The following is a 17,441-nucleotide window of genomic DNA, read 5'->3' on the forward strand; positions in this document are numbered from 1 at the left end:
TTTCAATAAGAACTACGAATTTTTCAACAAAATTTCAATTAAAAAAGCTGGTGTTTAGATGACAACATTGTCTTATGATGAACTACAAGTACGGCATGCCTTACAAACTTAGGGGGGCATTGCGGGTAGCACATTTATTAAATTAACAACGATTGATATTCTGTTTAGGCAATATCTATTTATTCATTGTATTTTTCAATTTCTTTTGTTTCAGTAGGGTAGCTCGGTCAGTGCCTGGAAACACTGTTACTCTCAGAGGCTTTATGTATATAGATACATCACAAAATACACATATTGTAGACACATGAAAAAAAAAATAATATAATACATAATACAGTTACGGTAAACTTACAACATGGCCACATTGTTGAGTATTGCTGGGACAAAAAAAATACATACATAACTCGACAACATTACAAATCACTGACAAGTTATAAGCGAACATTAAAGAAGGAAGGGGATCAAGATCACATAGTGGACAATCTGGTGTAGAATAAGCTTACCAACTGAGTGTATAGCATTTGCTCATTTTTATATATTAACATGTTTTACTATTTTCTTCAGAAAAGATTGGCCAAAGTTTGTATTGAGGTGCCTGTTTGATATGATTTCGGAGCTGGGTCCAGATTAAGTGTACTTCAGTTTAGCTAAATTTGCGAAAAGAAATAGAAATAATACACACTCAGATATGACTACGAACCAAAACAATTTACATTCCCGGAAAGAGTTAAAATCTATCTTCGTTAACCATCATGGTGACCATTTTTCTGAATTTTATATGAATATCTGTCGCGGTAATAAGCCCTTAAAACGTTTGATGTTAATATTTCTCTTTTGTAATAACATTCGTTACATCAAGGACTTTAACAGTAAAGGAGACGCAAATCATCCTGCAGAAAAACCCCGAGAAAATCCTTGTATAATTCTGCACGTTGAGCCAAATAAATGTATTCAATAAACGACAAACTTCATCCCTCAATCCAATCCCCAGATAATATCTGGGATAACCGAACCGAACGTAATGATTCATAACAATGGAATATCCGCTCCTTTTCCGATTCCAAACATTGGGTCATCACGATACATAGTTATGTGTGACGGAAGTGAACTCTCACCCAGATACATCACTACACTTTTTCAACTCCAATTAACGGTACCGCGATAGAGCAATGCTGTTCGACAAATGCGTGAAAACTTTCTGAGATATCCCTAACAAGATAATGCTTAAATATTGGAGCAAAGGCTTCTGTCGCTAAACCAGAAAATACGAAAATCCAAAGCTCTCTTCCTCGATTTGATGAAAGGCTTCGAAGGCAGAAATTTGCCGTCCCCACATCGTAATCTCTACGGACACTAGAGGGGACGATGTTAATTTAAAAATATGTACAAACTTGACTACATTTTTCCATTTAGTTTTCAACTGCAACGAACCTTACATAAATCATAATGTTCACCTGAAATAAAAACCATAAAGATCTAAAAATGCAATCTCTTCCTGTAAACTGATGACTGATTTTTCCTCCACCAATTAATGTGGTCTCTATGTGTCCATTATTGCACAAGACCATTCCTCGCAACATACGCGTGTTTGCCACAGTTAAGAGATGTTTATGCCAACGCGAGATATATCGTCACATTTTCCCATCTTGTTTCAGAACGCAATCCCCATACAATGGAAAGAATGTTGCTAGGTGCCATGTTCAATGCGTCTGATCAGAGGCGCTACCACTAATTAGTGTACTACAAACCAGACACGCTAAAGCAACTTGCTCTTCATTATTTAGATAATTTTTGACAGAGGAACAAAATGAAACGGAAATGAACTTTGACTTCATGCCAGTGGAAGGTGACATAATGTGTCTCCTATTCATGCAACGAACACGCATTTTATTCCAGGGTTCGGCAGAGAGTACGAGATATTGAGAAGACAACTTTTGTACAGTTTTGAGTTTGAAATCATGGATAATTGCTGTGAAATCTTCACATTTTACACGACATGCGACCAAGGTTTAATCGGGAGTTAGAAGACTGAACAGCTTTCAAGAACATCGGCCTACCTACGGGTACCTAGGATGGAACGAAGGAATTCTTGTTGCTGTCATGATCGCCTCCCAATCATCATATCACATAAACGAGACATTAAGAAACCAGGAAAACTACAATTGTCGAGACAGGATGTTTGTGTAAAAAATAAAGTGAACTTGATCACCGTTTAGAACTAAAGATTTTCGTCATGCTTTTAACGTTACTAGATGCTGTCCGTAATTTACATACGAATATCGGGAGTGTTTTCGTTCGTGTGGTTAAGAAAAATAGACAGCAGCTGCTCAGAAAGTAAAATAACTTTAGGCGAATTAGTGAAAGTGTCCCTATCGAGGGTGGCTGATTACAAATACACTTTGTGAGAAGCTGGAAACAATAAAATATCTCACATTTTTGTCTCTTTCTACTGGTAAAGTTTCACGCAGTTCGTCTGAGTTGTTTCCAGTAATATTGGACCGTTTTTTCTGATATCTCACTTTGTTTGTGAAAGGAAGGAATTAAAAACTACCATTCTATTACAGATAGTGGTATGAAATAAAATACTAACGTGTTTGAGCAAATAATACAAAATAAAATTCTGTCATGAAAATCATGTCAACCGAGGACAAACATCATCACGCATCCTACACGCAGCCAAAAGAAGATATTGTTTCCGTATCAGCGTACTCTCTAAAGCTACCTAGCGACCCCGTTAAATCTTGTCTTTTTAGACTTTCAGGTTTTAAAAGAAGTGTAACTGAAAGATGATAACATGTATTTTGTAATTATCACCTTTCAAATCGGATAAAGACTGATACGAATTATGTAACAGAGTAAATTCATTCAAAATGAGGAGCTTTTTCCTGCCCTATGACCCCATAGGTTTACGTGTAAGTCATGTCTCAATTCAAAATCCCAGCCCTGCTCATTATGTGGACCTGACAAGCATAGCCGGATATTTTTGTCCATTTTCTGACTGAAGGCAATATTGCCGATGCCTTTCAATCATATCACTGTGAATTTACAGGTGGAATTTGACAGACACCGGGAATCATTTCCGTCGTATATGACGAACTTTTTAGTATTCTAATGATAATAATTTATGGATGACATAGATCATTACATTTCAGATCCATTCCCTCAACAGGATGGACCTGTGAGAGTTTAGTAAATTGTAAAATTGTTTACCTCTGTCTTTCGTGTTCATTTAAATTGGTCATTTTGTCTGTTTTTAAATATCGACGACGGAAGTGAAAATATTTCCTCAATGTGCTCCTATGTTCGATGATTCCTCATAATGATGCAGAGAAATGTTGCAAAATGAAAGCGAGGTTATAATGTGATATATCATTGCCTAGAATATAAAGCTGAAAATTTATAGGTGAATATGTGATCTTATTGCCAGGATATTTTGAACAGAAAGTGATAAAAGAACAAGGATTAAAAAAGAGTCACTTTGCAGATGGCAAAAGTCGCTCAGCGGCAAACTTAGTTATATAACTACGCGTTCAGAGGCAGTTACTGCTCGCGGCCGTGCGATGGTAGAACTGGTGAGTATCAGCGAAAAATATGGATACGTTCTGGATAACCCGAACTAAATGCGCAAATGAATTTTTAGATTCCTCAATCCATGGACAGTGATGGAAGTTCTGAATGCGTGTTTGCATGTGTATTGATACTCCATCAATTTCACCAATTTACGCTACAAAGCCAGAATGAGGTATTACAAGCCAAGAGGGTAAGATATTGACAAGTGTGTTTTTTTTTTCTTTACTTATCAAGGCAATGATGAGATCTCAAATATAATTCAGTTTAGTAAAGACATTTCAATACCTCATATTCTTCAGCTTCAAGCTTCTCTTGGTCAGATGCGTGAAGCTCAATTCTCTTCAATCAACTCTGATAACTTCGTATACGCCTACACCTCGACCTAGGCCCAAATTTTGACAGCAGATTTCATCGCATCACACGTCATTGCATTAAAACCTTCCAAACCCTTGAACTTTCTGGGGGGGGGGGGGGTTAAAAAATTTTCAATTCAATTCATTCTAGTCCCATTGCATCGTGTTTACCTTGATAGTGCCGTCAATTACGATGTCATATTTAAAAAAGTAGACTTCAAATGTGAAACCACATTTATCGATAGTTTCATTTTGATGTCATTGTAACATTTCGGTAGTCTTGTTGATAGGAATATGAGTCAAGAGTCAAAACAATGTCTTGTTTCCCATTTTACGTAATTCAGAATATGAATATTGTAGATTTCAAGATGTGAACCGAGAATGCATAGAATGCGTCTTGAATTTTGTGGTCCAATGCGTGCACTAGTAATTGATCATAACTCGCTTTCAATAATTATGTGGTATAGAATCTGAAATTCTGCCCATTTTATATGATTTTAAAAAAAAAGAATAGCCAACACAACTTCATGTTTTCCACATGTTACAGTGAGACTTGTCGGAGGAACTGACGAACATGAAGGCCGAGTGGAGATATTCTGTGATGGGGTCTGGGGCACGGCGTGTGACACTGGTTGGGATATGAACGCAGCTCACGCTGTGTGTAGACAGCTTGGGTACTCGGGGGCTGCCTCGGTCCATTCTAATGCCCACTTCGGAGAAGGATCGGGTCCTATTTGGTTAGACAAAATCATTCACTGTCCCACGTCAGATAAAAACTCCCTTTCAGAGTGCAGTCGATTCCCGTGGGGATGCTCCAGTTACGGCAGTTGTGGGCACAACAATGACGTAGGCGTTCGATGTGATGGAGAACGTGAGTTGATTTCATATATCACATATTATGGGTTTTTTTTTAAGTATCGTTGTTTTCTTGGCTTCTTGGTTTTTGCATGGTGAAACTTTTTTTTTTTTACAAACTAGACTGATCAATGTTATCGAATCTGCTATGACACTGTGAAATCATAATTGCAGTATTGTCACAAAGTATCTTATTTCTCGCTTGCTATATTGGTTTCAACTAAAGTCCCAACTCATAATTCAGCGATGACAAGTCCACATTCTATTGGTTGAAACCAAACTAGACTGATCAATGTTGTCGACCCTGCCATGACACTGTTAAATCATAATTGCAGTATTGTCACAAAGTATCTTATTTCTCGCTTGCTATATTGGTTTCAACTAAAGTCCTAACTCATAATTCAGCGATGACAAGTCCACATTCTATTGGTTGAAACCTGTAATTCATCAAGTTTGTAATTTTAGCATCGATCTTATATCCAATCTTAATTACATTATCTTAAATCGTAAATTCGTGTAATACATTGTTACAAATTCTGGTAGACTTATCAATATTCCAAACATCATTGTTTTTGTTTTTTTAACCTTCCAAAACCAGTGATATTAACACCTAGTACTGTTACTTTCACACATTACCTATTTCCCATTTCAACTGAGAGAGGACATTTACTCAAACTTGAATTGTGTAGGTATGATACAACATCATCGTTCAACAATAGATCTATCATGACTGAACTATCCTATAGCTATATGCAATAAATGGGACGTTCGCCTTAAAAGGTTAAAGTTGTTTGAATAGAATAGTTTCTCTTTTGGAGAAATGTGTATGACGTCATCAGGTTTCGAAAACTACACACGGAGTATTCATGATATCGTTTTATGTCTTGATGTAATGTCAGCTGAATGTGATAAAAAGTTGAAATAGTTGGTCTATCGGCAGTATGGCAAGTCAATCTAATTTCTAAACAGATTTTCTGATACCACGAATTCCATTTTTGATATCACAAATACCCACTGGTTTATCACGCAAAACCAATTTTCGATATCACGAAATCGAATTAGTAATATCACAAATTCAATTCGAGATATCACGAATTCGCATTCTTGATATCAAGAAATACATTTTGTGATATCACTAATTCCAATTATCATTAATTTACATAGAATATCAGCACCTATCTTTTGCAAAAAAAAAAAAAAATCATTTGATTTCGAGCATTAGTTTTGCGCAGAAAACCACTGTGAATTCGAGCGCTAGTTGAGCGCAGAAATACTCGGGACATTTGAGCGTTAGTTTTGTGCTGAAAAGCAACTATGATTTCGAGCGTTAGTTGAGCCAGGGAGGTGAAACAAACCTCCCTGGTTGAGCGCAGAAATACACAGGGAATTCGAGCTTTAGTTCAGTGCAGAAAACCAATGGGAATTCGAGCGTTAGTTGAGCGCAGAAATACATAGGGAATTCGAACGTTAGTTTTGTGCTAGAATTCAATTGTGAATTAAAGCGTTAGTTTAGCGCAGAAATACAAAGGCAATTCGAGCTTTAGTTTTGCGCTGAAATTGAACTGTAAATTTGAGCGTTAGTTGAGCGAAGAAATACACAAGAAATTCGAGCAATACTTTTGCGCTGAAATTGATCTGTGAATTCGAGCGTTATTTAAGCGCAGAAATACACAGTGAATTCGAGCGTTAGTTTAGCGCTGAAATTAAGATGGAATATCAGGTGTTATCTTTACATAGAATATTGTTACGAATATGGATAAGCAGAAAACCACTGACCAGGGACCCACCTCCCTGCACTGACCATGCAGAACAATAAGTGCCTTGTTGTAGATGAAAACCACTCACCCTCCGCAGCGAATTCTCGTGGGGTCAATGTTTACATTCCGCACGTGCCAAGCACACCCCTCCACGTTGACACTTTCTAGGGTTTCTCCTCCTAGGATATTTGGCATAACTCTACCTAATAAAGTACCAAGGAGGGCACATTCCAAAACAAGTGGATTTTCGTTCTAGACTGAATCTCTGATAAAATACACATTCCTTGCACATTCCGTAAATTCTGTCCATTCCTCGCATTACATCGTTTGGATTTTATGTTGTGTATAGTCCACTAAAGAATTCTATGTTTCACCTAATATTATACTAATGATGCACAGGATAGAGTGTGTTAGTGAAGGTGCGGCGCGCTCGAGAGTATTGACAATGGTGCGACATGCACGAGGCGCAGCCGAGTGCATGTTTGCAACCGTTGTCAATACTCGAGAGTGAGCCGCACCTTCACTAACGCCACGAAATAATCCTGTGCATCATTAGTTTTATAAAATGGGTCGAAAACTAACAGCATTATTCACGTACCTTTGTGGGTCAATACCAGTCAGCTACATGTAGCACTCGCTCAATTTAAGTCAAGATGTCCGAAGATGTTCGTCCCAAACATTTACGCACGTCGCACTCGGAAATCCCGCACACTCACCTAGTACTGTAAGTACGTATAAGAGTATACGTACGCCACGTACTGTTATGCACAAGAAAGGCCGCCGGCTGTTGTGGCAGCCCGCGGCCCGAACTAGAAGTTGTTTACAGGATTGACAGCGCGTATAGTAGCGCGTGACGCACTTGTAACAACTGATCGAGTGCGCACTGCTAGTGTAAAACATTGTGACGTACGTCAGGCCAGGGAGGTGGAAGAGAGACTCTTCTTAGTGCTTACCTGAAGAAAATAATGCACGCACACGTGACTCATTTCAGCGCTTCCAATTGGCTACATTCTTGAACCCATTTTATAATATACAAATGATGCACAGGATAGAGTGTGTTAGTGTAGGCGTAGCTCACTCTCGGGTATTTACAATTGTGATCCTGTGCATCATTTGTTTTATAAAATGGGTCGAAAATTCGAAAACTAACATCATTTTTCAGCGTTTTTCACGTACCTTTGTGGGTCAAGACGTCCGAAGATGTTCGTCCCAAACATTTACGCACGTCGCACTCGCGGAAGTCCCGCACATATTGGTACAGTATAAGTATAATGGGGGGTTGGGTTTCCGGACACTTAAAGGCCTAATTTACCATTTGCAGATGAAACAAAAACCCAGCATTAGTGCTTTAAAATAGTTCTAAAATGTGAGTTAGGGATAGAAACAACCACTGTCAAAATTTGAATCCGTATAATCAATGTTAAAAGTTGTTAAATACACAAAATGTGAACAATAGTTATAATAAAAATGTTTCCAGACTAAACCGTATACAGTTACGGTTTATTGAGAAAAACCCTAATATCTCCTTATATTTTAGGTTTTATTGCAAATATTTCATACAGTAGGATGTTTTATGATACAACAGACCTACACATATGCATCAAATATGATATCTTGGACATTTTTGAAATCACTGCTCCCAAAGGTAAACTGGCCCTTTAAGTTCCCGCATGAAAACTTACTTATTTTACATAGAATATGCACCCTTTACCTTAAAGACTTGATATAGACTCCTCATATAGGCCTACTAGACAACATACTCTGAAAACGGCGTGAGAATTAACCTGCTAAATCGTTGGATTTGCTCTTCAAAGTGACTCCATGTACGCGTCCGGTCCCATAACGCTTGGTCTACTGTACTGTACAAAGTGTACGTATAGTAGAGTATACGTACGTACGCCACACATGTTATGCACAAGGGAAGACAGGCCGGCCGGCCGGCAGCCCGAGCTAGAAGTTGTTTACAGGATTGACAGCGCGTATGCATGCAATTCATCAAAGGAGCCGCCGCGCGCACAGACGATCGGCAATCTACTAGTACCATAGGATTACAGGCAGTGCAATTGTACTGAAGTAAAGGAAGGAGGTGTGTCTCATTTCAGCGCTTCCTATTGGCTACATTCTTGAACCCATTTTATAAAAAGGTATACGCCCCAAATATTCTATATTTCTCATAGTTTCCACATAATTTGAATTGCTCGAATACTTTTGTAAGTTTAAAGAAATACACTGAGCATAGAGGTATAAATATCGATTGATCTGTCTAGGCAAGGGACTTCACTTTTTGGGACTTCGTGAATAGAGAGAACTTTACTTCTGAAGAGGAGCGACTTCTTGAATCTAAGGACTTTACCGAAAGTCGTCATGTCATGCTGTTAGAGTAATTACACAAGTCCTGTCATAACTCATTTTGATCATGTACGTTTGTCAACGAGAAGTATATCTGCCAATAAAATAACAGTTTTTGCCCGGAACATACGCTCTCCCGATTGAACTATGTTGCAGCCCTCTCATCGCGGTGAATGGATTGTGTGAATGTACCTGATGCACCTTATATCTTACTAATTAACTCTCTTCCATTGCGGAAAATGTGCCTTTCTATTGGGGGTACCATTCCCGCTCGGTAAACATCCTGCCACCCCCAGTAGTCAGTGCAACAACACCCATTTTTCCCGCAACAATATAAAGATAGTTGAAGAAAAAACTAAATGAAGAGTTTTGGCAACCCGTTTTTCATTGAAAGTGATTGGAATTAGTTTTAGAAGAATCGATGAAAACAAATCGTTTAGCAACATATCTCAAATTCCGTTAGTGATGTGTTGTCAATTACTTCAGAGTTACATATATTTTTCCCCTCTCATTTCTCGCCACTGATTTGGCAGAGACTGGTTGACTTACAACTTTTGTTTGCGTTTCTCTTAACTCTATGAAAGATACTCTCTCCCGACCTCCCCCTGTAACTCCTCCAAGTTAAGAACAGAAATTTCCTATTGCGCAGATAAACAAAATTGAAGTCCTTTGTACCACTACTTTCTTCTCACTATAAAAATTCTAACTTTTTGTTTGTCATGCATATTGTTGCACCAAACTCCTCAGAAGATCTGGATATCTTCACTCTTCTTGCTCTGATCTGAATACACTTGCCTATAACAGATTACACATTAAATTATTTTACAAAATCATAAACATATTGGAGCAGGCAAACTGTATACCCAACACTATTGATTTCAATGGATACACCCCTTTGTTCTGGAGGAGTGATTTTTGAGGAGTGAGAAATGTCTTTAGGAGAAACACGTTGCGTTCGGTCCTCCAGCTGTCCTCCGCATTACAAACACGTGGTATGCTTTTATAAAACATATACACATACAACCACACATTATCATCGAATCGGTGTAAGTCTTACTTAATTACTAATTAACAATGACATAGGAATAGACGACAATTTGAGGTCCAGAACGATGAATTAAATGTAGGTCCTAAGTGATAGTATCATCGAATTCATTATATGTTGCAAAGCAATTGATTTGTATCAATAATTCATCAAATGTTATACCTCGATGATCATTTAGGGAATGATGGAAGTCTCTTATATAGTTATTTGTATTTTGAACATTGTTCTATAAAAGTTAGCAGAGGTGTACATTCCATCTGAATAATATTATCAGCTCAAAACTGATGTTCCAATTCCCTGTGTATTTTAGCGCAAAAGTAACTCTCTTGTATTTCTGCGCTAAACTAATGCTCGAATTCACAGCGATTTTCTGCACTCAACTGACGCTCGAATTCCATGTGTATTTCTGCGCTCAACTAACGCTCTAATTCACAGTTGAATTCCAGCGCAAAACTAACGCTCGAATTCCCTGGGAATTACTGATATCAATTATTCAATTTGTGATATCACAAAATGGAATTTGTCATATCACAATTTCGCATTTTTGATATCACAAATAAGAATTCTTGATATCACAAATTCAAATTAGTGATATCACAAGTCTATTTCGTGATATCACAAATTCGAATTTGTCTTATCAGAAATTGATTTTGTGACAGCAAGAATTACCATTGGTTTTTCACGTAAAACCTATTTTTGATATCAAGAATTCGAATTTCTGATATCACAAATTCATTCAGTGATATCACAAATTGAATTTTTGATATCACGAATTTAAATATGTGATATCACAAATTGAATTTGTGATATGAAGAATGGATTTTTATGATATCACATATTCGATTTCTTGATATCACAAATAAAGTTCATGTGCTACACTTACGGGAATTTATGATATCACAAATTTCATTCTTGATATCACAAATTGAATCATTGATATCAGAAATTTGATTTTTTGATATCACAAAATGGAATTCTTGATATCAGAAATTAACTTTAAATGTAAAAAAAAAGGCTTGCCATACGGCAGATCGGTTCAAAAGGCTTAGTATATTATGAGACATAAAGAGATGCATGAGGTATGACCACCCCCCTCTTTCTGACAATTTAGTTTTACTGCTGTCTCTAATTCATCAGATGTCAAGGAGTGATAATGGTCGTAGTGCTTTGATGTACTGATGTGGTGAGGGACTCAATATATAGTTTTGAATTGTATTTCAGGAGATCCGGAAGCTGCGGAGGCAATATTCAGGAACGGAGACTTGAATGCAGGTCTGGGTTACGGAGCTGATCTCTTGACTTACTATGACATCACCAGTCAACTGACATTCACCCCAACCACAGCTAACAACGGTAGTATACTTCAGTGTCATGTGTACGGTGTCGTGCGCTCTTCAACTCTGGAGGTTGCAGGTAAATTTATCAAATATGATATCCGTACACATTATCCAATTGCGTTACTGCATAATCATACATTGTACATACTTATTTATAGGTATTGATGAATTCATATTCAGATACGAAATTAATTTTAATGACGTCCAACGCATTTTTCGAAAAAAAAGTCTAAATAATATGATATGTACGAGACAAAATGTGTATTCATAATATCACAGCCATAATCCAAACACCCTGAAACTTGATGGTGATGAAACGTGTTTATGAGGTACCACATGAAGCTAAAAAAGCATGGTTTTTTTTTTAAAATAAAAACTTGTATTGGTATAAAATTCCACAGGAAATAAACTTGAGAAAAAGAAACCAAATAGGGTTTGTTTGCAAAAACCGATAAGTCCATTTTTGAAGATTTTGAAGTACGATCTCTGTCATAAAGTACAAAATAATACCTTTTAAATGATATATTGGTCACTACATCTAAAGATATATTTTTGAAGTTATGGTCAAAAGAAGCAAAATTTTTCTTATTATTCTCTTTATTTTTCTTGACCCTTTAATCGCAAATATCTCCATTTGGCAAATATGGACTTATCGGTTTTTGCAAACAAACTCTTTAAATATAGCCTTCGTTTTTTACCTTTGTTCACAACTTGAATAAGCTTAGAGTCAACTTTAGTGTCAAGGGAATTCAAAAAAAAATGCGATGTACGTGTCATTTCGATAATATTAATTAGCCGGACTTTGATTTCTTCCCAAGAGAAAATAGTTTTTACGGCTGAGTCCGTCCATGAATTTAGTACACGGAAGAAATGTGTTTTGGTTAATTCCCTCCTTTGAATACGTAAATTATCCCATATAGAATTAGCATTTTCACCTATTATGAGAACATTATCACGCTTTTATGGCGCTTTTCTTGATTTCCAGTAATTCACTTCATGTCATGTCATTTCATTTCATTTCAGATTTCCACGTTAAATAATGACCAGGTTTACAAAGTTTGCATAAAAAATACACGATACCAAATATCATGATAGTGGCGGAATCATAATCACAAAAGTAGGCCTATTGAAAACGATCCCTAGGCAAATGTCATATGTAAATATATGTAGGGCCTAATGCTCTTATATCATTAGAAGCTATAACATGTTTATTAAAGTCCTTGTAAGACGTGTTGAAATAACGAACTTTAACTCATTATAGTATTAACATGATTAAAGAAACTTTGGAATAATGAACATCATGTCATCACTCGTTCTATCATACTTATGTTACTTTGATCGTGTGGATCTGGAAAACCAAATAAACTCTCCATAAGACCAAATGACCGAGAAGTATCAATAATGATATAAATTCCACATTTTGTAGTAATGTCCAATTATCGTTTCTTTGTAACAAGGAACATATATTCATGAACAAAAATCAGTGTCGAAACATTCATTCTCATACGATTTACTCGACTAAAATTTACTTACACCCATATACACTTGTATGTCTTCCATGTGATATTGCTAAATAAAATAAGAAGCAAATATCTTCATGGATTAGAGTCTAAGGACTCGAAGCGAACCCTAAACATTATTGATTCGTAACGCATTTGACATGAGCGTTTCAAGAGCTGTATTTATCATTTATCGTCTTAGACTCCATCATCAAATATGATTTCCCTCTTACGGTTAGACTTGTGCTCTTATATGATCCACGATTACACTTGAAATAGGGTTGTCGGGTTTATCTTTTAAGTCTTAACACTGACTGGATAATGTGCGATTACACTTTGGCAGGTGGTGTAACCCCGTCCCCCGCCCGGTCCATCACTCCATGTATCACTCCAAGTCCCGGTACACCCCCAGGAGAGAACATCTTATCCATTGATGCTGTAGAGATTAAAGGCGACGATAACCTGGTTAATTTGGTCATCTCCTGTCACGTGAACTTCACTGATCAGCCGTCCCCGTACCTCCACACCTACACCATCGTGACTGAGAACACAACTCTATCGTCATCAAGCAGCGCCTCAGCCATCCTCTCGCCACGCCCCAACGCCTGCATCGAACTCACGTGCTCCGCGACGAACGGGATAGGAACGACCTCAGCCACGTTCACACACTGTCCTCAAGGTACAATAAGTATGTTAGCTATGCCAATGAGGCAAAACTCGTTGGGATATTTTGATTTAAACATAGGTATTTGCTTTTATGATTTCGTCGTAGTCGAACAACCTCTTTAAGTGTTAAGTGTATACGTTTTCATTCACGCTCTCATCAATGTTACGCAGCGTGTTAAATCACAAATCTATCATGCTCATTAAAGCATTCTTGTTGATACCTTTTTTCCAACCATGCGGACCTATTATGCTTATGGAAGCCATCAACAAAGTCATCTTAAATGTCACTATATAAAACGGCTAGTCTTTGTTTATATAACACTTGCTTACTAAATGCCTGGAAGTCAAGGTTAACCTCCTACGAATTTTAAGCATCTTGTTAAAACAATATCTGCCCCCTTTTTTGTCCATCTAAGGCGATCACATTTTAACTTAGCTACCTCGTATCTATCATTATTTCTCATTGGTAACCAACTGCCGATTTGGACACTGATAACAAATAATCCTATCGAACAGATAAGCCAGCAGAAGGAATCATCAGCGTAGAGTTTGAGACTCAAGAGGATGATGATAACGAACCAAGCCTTAACATTACTTGCCGCGTGGATCCAGGAGACCAACCCTTTCCACCAATCAACACGTTTTTCATTGCAGTCGACAATAGCGTCATTTCCGATTCAGCTTCTCCTATGGTGACGATTGACCCTCAACCCAACACATGCATCGATGTCGTGTGTACTGGTATAAATGAATACGGGGAGACTGAAGCGACCAAGACCTACTGTCCTTCACAACCAGGTAAATGTCACGGGTGCACGTCACAAAGTAGACGCCCACGAGTAATGCAACTCACGATTCATACTGCCAACGAAGTCATAATGTACACGAGTCATACAGCCCAAGAGTTCTACAGCTCATGAGTCATGCAGCCAGGAGGTAGACGCTTTCGTGAACAAGGCCCTTGGGCTCGACAAGAAAAATAAACAAGTCAACAAGCAACTTGGTCCACGAGCTAGACACTAGGGAAATTTTGCGTAGTGTCTTGCTCATTGGCCTATGTTACATGGTATCTAGCTCGCTGACTTTATGACTCGTGAGCTCCATGACTCGTGGGTGTCTAGGTCATGGGATGACGCCAATTTACAGCGACTAATCACACTTTACAAAGAGTACAGAAAACGACAACATGAATTGTTTACAATGTCCCCTTTTTCGTTTATGAGTGTCTAAGAAATGAAAGGAACTAAAGCTTTCCGATAATCAAAGTCAAAACTGCGCATAGATGTGGGTATTTCATTTGCTTGTAGGCTGGGTGGCGACCCTGTTGGCGACTCGAGTCTCGCTGGTCGCGGAGACAACTCCGCGACGTCTCTGAGACGTCTCTTGGAAACTACCCTGAGTAGCGAGAGAATTAAACATGTTCCGGTGTTTGTTTTTTTTTGAGACTTTTACAGTCTTCAGCTGGTCTCGGGGACGTCTCTGCTACTTATCGGCGACACCTTAGTCGCGGCCTAGTCACGGATATTTATTTTGTCCACGAGGTCTCCGAGACGTCTCCGCGACCTTGCCTAGACCCACCAACCGGAAACGTCACGATGACGTCACTGTGATGCCTGCGAACTTTCAGACGAAAAGTTTTCATCTTGTTTTAGAGACGTCTCGGACATTTCTTGTAGTCGCCTTCTTCGCCTTCTTGGCGAGCGTGCATGCCATTTCATGGTCTTTAGATTGGCACGAGTCCCGGCGACTGATCAGTCAGACCCTATACTCACGTTTCATGTCACTTTCAGTATCGTTGTTGGCTTTATGAAATTGAACATTCAGGCTATTCATGTTTTATCCTCCCATTTTGTTACTATTCGATCTCATTGTAGAACTCGGCCCCCAACAACCTGGTAGCAACATCCTTAGGATCCAGACGACGGAAATCAGACGTAAAGGAAACCTGGTAACTCTAATCATCACCTGTCATGTTGACCTCTCTGACCAGCCTTACCCACATCTCCACACATACAACATTACAGCTGATAATGTCATCTTGTCCTCCTCCAGCTGTGCCTCAGCGATCCTGTCTCCACTCCCCGATGACTGCATCAATGTCACGTGTTCTGCCACCAACGGAGTTGCAGATACGTCGTCATGGATGAAACATTGCCGAACAGAAACTTTTTCTGGTAGGTTGAAGAAATTACAAATACGATTGAAAAAAAAAAAAAACATTGTATGGAAATGTTATGCTCAGTTAAGGGAAAGTGCATTCCAATGTCTTTTGGTATCATATCAGCAGGAGATAATTTAGACTGCATCTAGCAGTAGATGATGTCATTGGCAGAACCTTGGTTGGGAAGTTTTGTTGTGGGGTTTTTATGTGGATGGATCAAAGTAATCTGGTGAAAAGTAACCGAAAAAAATTATAGTGAATATATTTATGGCACATAATTAGATAGTATATAGGCCAAATAAGTGATGATCAAGGCATCATAAATCAATACAAGTCAGCATGGCTTGTATTGACATTGTATAGGTCCTTGAAAGTCAGTAAGTAACAAAAGCTATCATTCTTGAAGAAGCAAAGCATACAATATGATCCCTTCACCATATAAGTAACGAAAATTACAATTACAATCTCACTTGCAAATTTGTGTGTATGGTGGGGATAAGAAATGTCCCAGTCACTTCACAAAGTACCGAATGAGAAGATAATAATGCAAGAGCCCAGCGACACCAGAGGGTAACCGAAAGTTTTGATTGAAATCTACAAACAGGTGATGTACTTGTTATCCACTGTTTGTCGGATGTTCGCCATTAGGGACACTTTGCCTGTGTTCGAGGTTTCAACGAAATTGGAACAACACACTTGATAGTTACTTTGAACAGTACAACGGCATGCGATTTATTTCGCATTTCTACAGGTATATAGTCTGCAAGGTTTTGCCTGAAGGTATATAGAGTGTTTTCATTGAGGTAGTAGGAAAGACTTAAATCGAAAAATATGCTATGTATCAGCAAAGAATTTGTCATAATTGCTCTCTTCGTAACGAATTACAACTAGACAGAATTTGAGTTAGTAGTATCTGGTTCCGGAAAAGAAAACAGTAAAAGAAGAAAAAAGGCAAGCTGTAAAACAGACACTACTATGAGAATGAAGAGAAAATAAACCAGGAAGTAACAAACATTACCGTTGTCCATTGGTGCTTTATTGACAGAGGGTCCCATAGCCAGCCCTTTTCAAGGGTTCCTTCAGAAATCGTCGACCACGTACGTTCTTCTCATCGTCATTTTCATCCTCTCCATCATCACCTGTCTCACTGTCCTCATGAAGAGAAAGATTGTCTACTGATTGAGGTGAGTATAATCATTCACATGATGAATTATTTACAGTATTGCTGTTTTGACAGAGCAACCAAGAAGTGGCATGTAATAGCATTTTAATCTCTACTTGTTACCATATTACCATATTCAGTAAATATGAAACATGAACTTGTGTATTGTATATTGTATCTTTTTTCACTTTTTTTCTCTTCTTTTTTTTTCAATGTTTTATGCACTTTAGAAGCACTGTTCTGCATCATTATTGTCATTACAATCAATAGGGCCTACTATTATAATTATTACCATTATCACTATTACCATATAATTGTGGTAGTACTTGGTAAGAAGGCCTGATACTCCAAAATGATATCGTTTATTAAAACAAATTAGAATAACAATTTTCGTCGGAAAAAGTACACTCCTGGTTTCACATGCTGTATTCTACGTAAACTTGGAAAACATACTGAGACAATTATTTGATGAACACGCCGAGGTTCACATGCTGCTACCGATACATTTCATCGTTGATTCCATCGCTCATTCATGCATGAGAAGCTGATGAATACACTATATCCCTCCTTTTCTGATTCATTATGATTTCCCATTCCCACTGTGTATTCTCTGCCTTCCTTGTGCTACACTTTACTATGGCAGGAGTTCCTCTATTATTCTTTGACGATTTTGGTACCACATTCTTT

The 17,441-nt window shown here is 38.0% G+C and overlaps 1 protein-coding gene across 1 annotated transcript; it reads left to right on the plus strand.

Annotated features, from left to right (window-relative positions):
- The first annotated feature begins 1,818 nt into the window (after window positions 1–1,818).
- LOC139725974 (uncharacterized) lies at window positions 1,819–16,771 on the plus strand. The gene is made up of 7 exons (XM_071637057.1): window positions 1,819–1,846; window positions 4,471–4,794; window positions 11,151–11,342; window positions 13,109–13,444; window positions 13,948–14,229; window positions 15,306–15,605; window positions 16,638–16,771. The coding sequence occupies exons 1-7, from the start codon at window positions 1,819–1,821 to the stop codon at window positions 16,769–16,771; spliced, it is 1,596 nt and encodes a 531-aa protein (XP_071493158.1).
- Window positions 16,772–17,441: the final 670 nt, after the last annotated feature.

This window comes from Diadema antillarum, unplaced genomic scaffold, assembly GCF_040938485.1.
Source record: "Diadema antillarum isolate AM-2024a unplaced genomic scaffold, OU_Dant_1.0 seq00000069_RagTag, whole genome shotgun sequence".
Classification (NCBI taxonomy): domain Eukaryota; kingdom Metazoa; phylum Echinodermata; class Echinoidea; order Diadematoida; family Diadematidae; genus Diadema; species Diadema antillarum.